The sequence below is a fragment of the Saccoglossus kowalevskii genome, chromosome 6 (genome assembly GCF_978046115.1).
Source record: "Saccoglossus kowalevskii chromosome 6, keSacKowa6.1, whole genome shotgun sequence".
Taxonomy (NCBI): Eukaryota; Metazoa; Hemichordata; class Enteropneusta; family Harrimaniidae; genus Saccoglossus; species Saccoglossus kowalevskii.
In genome coordinates, this window is record NC_140646.1 from 314717 (window position 1) to 325262 (window position 10546).

The 10546-nt window shown below is 38.2% G+C and overlaps 1 protein-coding gene and 2 long non-coding RNA genes across 3 annotated transcripts; 1 reads left to right on the forward strand and 2 right to left on the reverse strand.

The window, feature by feature from the left end:
• Nucleotides 1-3250: 3250 nt before the first annotated feature.
• LOC144358555 (uncharacterized) lies at nucleotides 3251-5373 on the reverse strand. Its single transcript, XM_078012205.2, has 3 exons — nucleotides 4985-5373; nucleotides 4137-4692; nucleotides 3251-3853 (listed from the first exon to the last, which is right to left on the reverse strand). Exons 1-3 carry the CDS (start codon nucleotides 5323-5325, stop codon nucleotides 3632-3634), a joined length of 1119 nt encoding a protein of 372 aa, XP_077868331.2. The 5' UTR covers nucleotides 5326-5373; the 3' UTR covers nucleotides 3251-3631.
• Nucleotides 5374-7540: 2167 nt separating this feature from the next.
• On the forward strand, nucleotides 7541-9065 carry LOC144352386 (uncharacterized). Its single transcript, XR_014929666.1, has 2 exons — nucleotides 7541-7622; nucleotides 8931-9065. It is a non-coding gene; the product is annotated as an uncharacterized LOC144352386 (long non-coding RNA).
• A 461-nt stretch (nucleotides 9066-9526) lies between these two features.
• LOC146741305 (uncharacterized) lies at nucleotides 9527-10546 on the reverse strand. Its single transcript, XR_014929665.1, has 2 exons — nucleotides 10204-10546; nucleotides 9527-9700 (listed from the first exon to the last, which is right to left on the reverse strand). It is a non-coding gene; the product is annotated as an uncharacterized LOC146741305 (long non-coding RNA).

Here is a 10546-nt window from a genome sequence, read left to right on the forward strand (position 1 = left end):
TGTACCAACTGGTTAGTGGGATCACGAAGCATCAAGACTGCTTCATCCATCCTCAAAAACGAAGAGGGTGGGGGAGGTTTAGCCTGCGTAACTGAGGTGGTGGTGCGCCCAGTGAAAACAGCCAAAACCGCATTCCACTGTACAGAGGCAGCCCCTGCCACCCACGAGAGCCAGATAACACTGCAGGATATTCTGTTTAGCCGCGTGGTGTCCCACCACTGGCTGTGTCTGCTGGTCTAGGAGGCTGGTGCGTTTTGCCATTGATGCTCCAGAGTGCTTGCAGCGTTCCAGTGGGCTGGCCACAACTCAAAGGTTTAGGGTCGCCACTCTGCTCTCAGTGTGTGGATTGTTTCAGACTAACTGATCGAAATATTCCATCGGGTCACTAGGATCGATGTTCCCCCCTCAACCCATGGAGGGGGGAATAGACTATGAGGGGCCGCTCAAGGTTGCACATTTAAATGATACAATTTTGACCGCCATATTGGATTTAGGCAAATGGATTGTTATTCAATCAAATGTTTCACAATCACATACATTCACACCAAACACACCAAAACATATCACAGCAACTTAAATATCTAAAAAATGTCGGCTAGAATTAAAGATTTGTCCTAATAGTTATATTTTGCATGTTGTAAACACGTACCAAACGGCCATTTTGAATATATGCAAATTAGGTATATTTCGAAAGCCTATATTTTCCTAGACTTTTAGTATGTCAATCTAGGCACCTCCCCGGAATGTATTGCGAAGAAATTATTTCTGTTGCAATTTATGATGGGTCAAACCATAAATTGACTGGACTATCACCCCCTTGGCTATTTTCGCCGACGGAGCAATTCACGTCCCAAATTTTGGTTCTTAGGGCGTCTCTAATAACTACCCTATCTAACTGCTGGACTGAATTAGCTAAATTATGAAAAATTCATAGAAGATTGGGCGAAAATGGGTCTTTTTTAGCCTAAACGTTTTTTTGCTCGGAAACGCAAGGGCGATAAGACTAGATTTTCAAGAACACAGGTCGCTCAGATCGGACAGTTTCTATTGTTTCGAGTCTGTTGTGTGTCTGGAAACATAACAACTTTGTTTTTTGGTGATTATAGAACATGCTCTGTTCCAATAAAGGATTTCTATATGCAAATCGAACAATATTAATAGTTCTTATTGTAACGTCTCCTATATAAATAGTCCTCTACTCCCCAGAATTTGACAATGGTACTAGCCCAGAATTGACTTTCTGTTCAGCGCGTCTTTGATTGTAGCAATGTTTTTGCCACTGTACGAAAATACGCACACTCGCGAATTTGTCAACATTCTATTCTGAGGTCCAAGTGCATTAGTACTCGTACTGGTGTCAACCACTTCCCAAATAACTCGTACACAGTTGCGTTAGGGTAACCAGTTTATTCAAGAAAGCGGTGAAAACTATAACAGGATAAAGAAATCACATTTCAAATGATGTCATCGCTGACTGAACGAACGAGCGTGAACGACTTACGGAAAAATTTATGGAAATTGCGAAAAATACACTTATCAAATTACGACACTCGGAGCTAAGGTGGCCTGATCAACTCATGAGTCAATAAATTCAGAAAAATAACTTACTTCGCTGAGTCTAGTGTTCTTTTAGAAGGACTTTATGTAGCGATCTTCAGTCATACAAAACGCAGTTGGCGTACGCGTTTGAGACTCTAGCCCATAATAGTTATTCTCGGGGGCGGACATCCGGGCATTTTCTACCGCCTGGCAACCCTCGCGGTGAAAACAAAGACCAAAAACTCACAGAAAATGGTACTTTGCGATGGTTGTTGAGAGTCCCCTGAACAGTGTAACAAGATTAGCCCTACGTGTGTAACATATATGAATTTGGTTGTTCAGGATTACTTCAAAGTTGAGTTTGTGTTGTTTTCTCGAGTTTTCACCGGCTCCGCCGGCGTTCCACAGCAGCGGGCACAGAGCCCATAGAAATACGTGGTACAGTGGTGCGCGTCTTAGCAACGTAGAACGTCCGTGACGTAGTTCCGCCCCCGAGGATAGCGAACTCTTTGGCTGGTTCCCGCCTCAAGTGTCATGGCGTACCAAGCCACAAGAGGCCGGTAACTAGTAAAGGTTCTGGCATTCTGATTGGTACATCACTTTCTCGTTGCTTGTTCCATTTCTCTTAGTTACCTGACGTCAGCGCTTACGCTCGTGGCCGTTCAGAGGTTTCCTTTTGCTTTCGAAAGTTGGGCGAATAAAAAGAATTGTTTCTTTTGTTATAAATTTGCACAGAACATATCAAATCTGTAAATCTAAGCAGGCAGTATGTATGAGCATGGCTTTATTGTAGCATTACAGACACGTTTACGCAAAACGGAACTTGGAATGTTTTCAAATTACGTCACCCAGTCGTGTTCCTTCCGGCCGGAAAACCGGCCCAAATGGAACAATACCTGCGTCTTACTTGCCATTCGCAAAGGACGCCGGGAACCAGCGAAATGACTTACGCTGAACGTAACACCCGCGCCTAAAGAGGGCAGTATACTGTTAAAAGTGAAAGGGCGGATCGAAAGGGCGTCCAGCACACAATCACTTTTACCGTTTTAGGATAGTGGGAATAGAAGCAAATAGATGGAAATACCAGTTACGTCACTCATGAAGATTGAATAAGAATGATAAAAATATTGATTAAAAATAGACAATTTAAGATATGATTCATCACAAAATGAATAAATCTGACAGATCCACCAAAGTTATCAAAGAAATTGGTATTCAAGAAGAAGTTGAAAGTTCCAATAGTTGACGAATGGCCGGACAATCACCTATCGTCATCATCAGCACAATCATATGAATCTTCAATGACAGCAGAGCTAAAATCTCTTCGCAGTTGCCAGTCCAAGAATTATGTATAGTTTATAATAAAATGTAATTAAAATCATAAAAAAAACCATACACCGTAGAACACACTCATATTTTTGTTTTGTTCCAGTAAGCTCAGAATTGCAATACTCAGAATCTACATAAATCAGTTTACTATTTACAAAATAAATAAATCTGCATTTACACAATAGAAGGTGTACATAAAAGACGATATGAAATCGATCATCAATAGGATTCAGGAGTTTTGATGTAATCATGATTCATTGCCGACGATTAACAAGCCAATACTTCAATGCACATTAACTAGTTATATAAGTCAGACGATAGCGCCAAACACCATTAGTCTGTTGTAGAAGGTAAACAAACAAATCTGAGGAATATTCATCTATCAAATCCACAATTTAGTTATGTAAAAATTTGAAATTATTCGTGGGCAGAAATCTCTGTTCTGATATTACTGTGATTGCAATAATGGCTGATTCACCGATTCAAAAACATTTACTAGCCCCGATTTGAATTGTGGAAAAGTTTTGGGTGACGCCAACCGCACGGTTTTGTTTTCAGGTGCTATTAAAATAATACATATACAGGCTTCTAATGTGCTGCTTATCATCACTCAATTAGGCGATTTTGTGTAACATCCAAAATTGCTATCACAGTAACAGTTCTGATAAACAGATTCAGTGTTATGAGAAATCCGGTGTGGTCAGATTTGATTATCTTGTGATGTGCTCTGTACTGGTTGTTACAAATGACTTACTAATAATATTCATTCTCTCCTGTCGAGCACTGTATTTACAAAGGCAATGACGTTTTGATACACTGATATACCATATGCATTATCGTCTCTTAAGGGGTCAATGGAACTATAAAGATCTTCCAATTCATTGTCTTGTAGGGGACAATGAATTTGTGGAATTTCAACCGTTGCATCTGTTGTATCTTCAGGAAGAGGTCCGTCCCAGTCAATTCCATACTCATCGAGTTCAACCTTTTAAGCGGAAGAACAATTAGTGTAAGATACTCAGAAGACACATACGTATTTAATATGTTCTTCTATATTGCACAGTAGATTAGGTATATTTATTTTGTTACTAATACAAGGTTGGGTCATATATTTGACATTTAGATCATTATCGCATACTGCCCAAATACTATTCTCAATATTTACAGGGTGCATCCACTGTAAGCAAATTAAAGGAATATGCATGGCAAACTATTAATGTATAATTTTTTTGTGAAAATATAATTGGCAAAGATGATGTAATACAAACCTCAGTTCGTGGTTCAAATAGTTCTCTTATTGGGATATTACTTGAGTCGGCCGTCTGCATAGAACCTTGAATCCATAGCTGTCTTGGTGATCTGCTATTAGCTGAGCTAAGTTTGTGGTGGTTCCACCCTTCTTGCCAGTGATTAAGATCTTGATTTATTCTTTGCAAGTATGTAAAATGTAGACAAAAGATATCAACATCATTGTCTATATCGAGTAGTAATTTCTCTTCCAGGTAGTAAAATAGTTGGTAATATTTAAATAAAACACCACAAAAAACATCCCGCCATAAACGTTCAATCCTCTGATTGTGTACACTCCCGCCAGATATAAAACTACCCCTTCCTGTTCCTCTGTCCGGATGACTAAGCATAAATAAAGAAACATCTACGTTTTCACCACCCTTGTCACCTCTAACTCGAGAGGGAACTCCAAGCCGTTCAGTTGCATCTTCAAAGCTTTCAAGGACTGTAGTCGATCTGTTGTTGTCACTACATAACAAATAGACCACCAATCGCGAAAAACCATCAACTCCGCCATGTACTACAAACTTCCATCTATGGACAATATAGAAGAAACAACTTGTTAAGAAACGTTGGTGTATCTGAGAACAGAGACCCTAAAAGGCCAAGGTATGCGTGTTATAACGATGTGTTTAACGAGCAATGATTAAACGAAATTCGAAAATTAAATGCGGTCAAATAACAAAATGTTATTAAATATGCTTGGCTTCAATAGTGCATAACATTTTTACGAATAATTTGAACATTCCATTACTACTTGTCACATATTTGTATGGATATAGACAATGCCACGTTTTTTTACAAACACCAGCAACACTGTACAAACCTTATAAGTTTGTGATTTCCATCAATGTGCCACAATGCGTTCGGGCATGGGACGTTGTATTGTCGTCTACGTATTGCAGTTCTTCTTCTACTAACAACTCCATTCGGGTCAACACGTCTGAGACTTTCTCGGACACGAAAAATTGTCACACGTTTGCCTTCGGCACGTAACAACCCATGTAACCTTTTCATGCCCGTATTTGGAAGACGAGTAATTATGTCAGTTACAATTCCATCAAGTTCTCGATCAGACAACTCTGCATATGATTCAGCAATTGAAATGCCGTACACAACCATACGTCTTTGTATGGTTCGGATTGAAACCCCGAGCATTTTTGCCATTGCTGGCACACTAAATCCTTCTACTGTAAAGTACTGCAACTGCTCTTTCGAAATGTCGAACTGCGGCCTACCTGGTTCTCCGGAAAATAATTTGTCTGAACAATACGGCCAATTTGTACTAGGATCAGAAATGTTATTCTGATTGTCAATAAAATCTTTCAAAATTCTTATGGCAAGATTCAGTTGGGAAAAAGCATAGTCCGGGACATCGGCATTGGTGCTGAATTCAACAAGTTCCTCTTCTAGAAAAACTACATCGTCAAATATAGGTTCTAATTCACTCGGCCTAGTAACTGCATCAAGTGATTCAGCAATATCAAACAACTGTTCTGAAATCGTCGCCATGTTGGGCAAAGATTTCTGGGTGCTAGTACATATATATATGTAATTATCAAGAAAATGCCAAAACAGGTGGATGTCGAGAGAATTTCAAGACAATGAAATGTCAGGAGAATATAACGACAATAAATTGTGAGGATAAATGTTGAGAAGATTTATGGAGCGAATATCAAAGAAATAGTGTGAGAATGTCAAGACAAAGTTGAGAGAATGTCAAGACAAAGTTGAGAGAATGTCAAGACAAAGTTGAGAGAATGTCAAGACAATGTTGAGATAATGTCAAGACAAAGTTGAGAGAATGTCAAGACAATGTTGAAAGAATGTCAAGACAATGTTGAGAGAATGTCAAGACAAAGTTGAGAGAATGTCAAGACAATGTTGAGAGAATGTCAAGACAAAGTTGAGAGAATGTCAAGACAATGTTGAGAGAATGTCAAGACAAATTTGAGAGAATGGGGAGACAATATTGAGAGAATGTCAAGACAAAGTTGAGAGAATGTCAAGACAATGTTGAGAGAATGTCAAGACAATGTTGAGAGAATGTCAAGACAAAGTTGAGAGAATGTCAAGACAAAGTTGAGAGAATGTCAAGACAATGTTGAGAGAATGTCAAGACAATGTTGAGAGAATGTCAAGACAATCACATATCGGGGGAATATCAAAACAATTAAATGTCGAGACAACCAATTAAATGCATATTTGGACAATAACGACCAAATAACCATACAATAGCATTATAATAACCAAATATTTGAATAACAAAACAATAACAATGAAATAATGACATAATAATAATAATAACATAATGCCCAAATAACAACCAAACAACCCAATAATGACATAATAATGATGACATAATGACCACAATGATGACATAATGTCCACATAAAGACACCAAGATAATTTTGGCGGTGTTCTCACCCCATAGTACTTAGCATTCCTTAGCCCCTGCTAAGCGTTCACGCACGTTTTCTTAGCACGGGCTAGGGAATTTGACCTCTTAGCCCGTGCTAAGGAGCTGTGCGTGAACGCAACTAATGACACATCAACTCACTGGGTAAGTGACTGCTATAATGTAACACTGATACAATGTGAAACATGTATATTTCGCCATACTATTTTTTTAATATTCTGGAACAATGAACGTTGAAAGTACATGAAATATTTGTAAAGCACAAAATTTTAAACGAGAACTTGAATATTATTGTCTACTCCACGGAAACACAATGTTTAATTATATCTGTTCATTATTTCGAATCAGCTCAAATAATGTTACTAGTAACACCTGATACGAATTATAACGATGAACACAATATAAAATTGCAGAAAATAATTTAAATGTTATATTACATGTAACACGAGAAGAGGTAACAACTGGACCCAAGTATAGGGTGTTGTTTATAGTGGCGGTACCGTTGGTGGTGGTGGTGGTGGTGGTGGTTTCTCTGGAGGTGGTTCCAGTGGCAATGGCGGAGCTTGGTCATCGGTAGAAAGTGGTAGTACGGCTGTACTAGTAAGAGCTTGCATTCTCGGTTAATGTGATGGTGCAGGCGAGTTCCATCCATATTGATAGGGGTAGTATGGGTACAGGATCGATTGTGGATAATATTGCATGTCTGGTGGCGACAACAAGGAAACATCGACGCACTTTGCTGATCAATCTGATTAAAATCTGATGTAGTGTACGGGCTTTAATTATTTTGGCTATAAACTTATTTTAATTTTATTTTATATTACTTTTGTTATTAATGCCCTTTTATTTCATTATTTTACTTTGATTTTGATTTTGTGATTTTTATTAATTCCGCCCTACCTACATCTGATTTTAGTCAACAAATCACAGACTTCCTTCTATAGCGCACATGATGACGTCACCGGGCAGAGTCAGGTGGCAAATACACTCAAATAAAATGGCGGATCATACCGACGTTAGCGACCGTGAATAACACGGCTTTTCGGTATTAAGTTTATCATTGTCAAATGCAACGAAAGTCATTTTATGTTAATATTGTGGCTAGAATGGTTCGACTTTAGATCGTTATTTCGCATAGTTATTCTGGGAGTGACGATTTTGTTTCCACCGGTTCGACCGAACACCAGTGTCTTTTTCCAGTCGCCTGCCCTGGAGACGGGTGATGTTTGTTGACGATCGGGCCAAAATCGTCCATGGTATTGAAGCTGTAAATATTCATCAAATTGTACCAACATTTTGTACATTATACAATAACTCTTTATTAAAGTAATTGGGCTGATTTAGACTGGAATAAAATATTTTTTATTTGGAACACATCGCAATTGATCCACAGGCGCTCGGAACGTTTCCTGGATAATATAAAATGACCTAAAGTGGGATCGGCATAGTTAGTCAGTCGCCGGTAAATTTCCCTACTACTCATATAATAACACAAGGTAGGAAAGCGTTGACACCATGACATCGAAACTTCCCGAAAATAACACGATTTTCCAAATTATATTTCGATCCGCTTCACACAACTCAAGCATGATATCGGTAGAAACTATCGATCGACTTACATTTCCTTTATTCGAACTAAAATGGGTTAAATCCTGTGAAAATCGAAACACCAGAGCAATATGAATCAACCCGTCTACGCGGATATTTTGAAGCAGAGGCTCGTGCATGCGTAAATGTTTGGAACTGCGCATGGGTGGAGCTGCGCATGCACGAGCCTCTGATACGTCTACGCTGTATATTTGAAGCAGAGGCTCGTGCATGCGCAGCTCCACCCATGCGCAGTTCCAAACATTTACGCATGCTCGGGCCTCTGCTTCAAAATATCCGCGTAAACGGGTTGATTCATATTGCTCTGGTGTTTCGATTTTCACAGGATTTAACCCAGTTTAGTTCGAATAAAGGAAATGTAAGTCGATCGATAGTTTCTACCGATATCATGCTTGAGTTGTGTGAAGCGGATCGAAATATAATTTGGAAAATCGTGTTATTTTCGGGAAGTTTCGATGTCATGGTGTCAACGCTTTCCTACCTTGTGTTATTATATGAGTAGTAGGGGAATTTACCGGCGACTGACTAACTTTGCCGATCCCACTTCAGGTTGTTTTTTATTAGCCAAGAAACGTTCCGAGCGCCTGTGAATTGATCAGGAAATATTTGTTTGCTCCAATTGTCTGCGTCGATGCCGTGGGCCGGTGACCGTTATACAATTTAAAATCAGTTTGCATTATTTACTATAGCTGTTTACAGTGTTCTAATCATTACAATTTACTTATTTTTTTTGCTTCCATTCTAGATATTTATGCTCAGTGATGTAAAATTGAAGCGATGACTGAATGAACGAACCTTGGCTGGCGAAGATGTATCTGGAAGTGTACACATTTGTTGGAAGTGAAAAAAATATTCAATGTAATGACAAAAATTGTAAAAATGCTGTGGAATTTCTTTTGCAAATAAAAATATACTAGCAATTTTCTATTAATGGTTTATTCAAGTGGGCAAAATATAATGTACAGAAAGATTGCCCGTATACACTGAAAAGTAAGCAATCGACAGCCTGTGTTACTTACGCGAGATTTCTGATTAAAATCTGATGTAGTGTACGGGCTTTAATTATTTTGGCTATAAACTTATTTTAATTTTATTTTTTATTACTTTTGTTATTAATGCCTTTTTATTTTACTTTGATTTTGATTTTTTTTTAATTCTGCCCTACCTACATCTGATCCGACGCCTATGTAAGTCCCGTTCAAATCTCGCGTAAGTAACATCCAATCACAGCCCCCCTTTTATACAGGCTGTCGGTTGCTTACTTTTTAGTGTAGCGATACTCTACGGGCAATCTTTCTGTACATTATATTTTGCCCACTTGAATAAACCATTAATAGAAAATTGCTAGTATATTTTTATTTGCAAAAGAAATTCCTCAGCATTTTACAATTTTTGTCATTACATTGAATATTTTTTTCACTTCCAACAAATGTGTACACTTCCAGATACATCTTCGCCAGCCAAGGTTCGTTCCTTCAGTCATCGCTTCAATTTTACATCACTGAGCATAATTATCTAGAATGGAAGCAAAAAAATAAGTAAATCGTAATGATTAGAACACTGTAAACAGCTATAGTAAACTGTTAACAATGCAAACTGATTTTAAATTGTATAACGGTCACCGGCCCACGGCATCGACGCAGACAATTGGAGCAAACAAATATTTCCTGATCAATTGCGATGTGTTCCAAATAAAAAAATATTTTATTCCAGTCCAAATCAGCTCAATTACTTTAATAAAGAGTTATTGTATAATGTACAAAATGTTGATACAATTTGATGAATATTTACAGCTACGGCTTCAATACCGTAGACGATGTTGGCCCGATCTTCAACAAAACATCACCCGTCTCCAGGGCAGGCGACTGGAAAAAGACACTGGTGTTCGGTCGAAACGGTGGAAACAAAATCGTCACTCCCAGAATAACTATGCAAAATAATGATCTAAAGTCGAACCATTCGAGCCACAATATTAACATAAAAATTACTTTAGTTGCATTTGACAATAATAAACTTACCGTAAAGCCGTGTTATTCTCAATCGCTAACGTCGGTATAATCCGCCATTTTATTTGAGTGTTTGCCACCCGACTCCGCCCGGTGACGTCATCATGTGAGCTATAGAAGGAGGTCTGTGATTCGTTGACTAAAATCGTCGATAGTGGGTCTCGTTGAAATCTCGTTACATAGGCATCGGCTCAGATGTAGGTAGGGCGGAATTAAAAAACTCACAAAATCAAAATCAAAGTAAAATAATAAAATAAAATAAAATAAAATAAAAGGGCATTAATAACAAAAGTAATAAAAAATAAAATTAAAATAAGTTTATAGCCAAAATAATTAAAGCCCGTACACTACATCA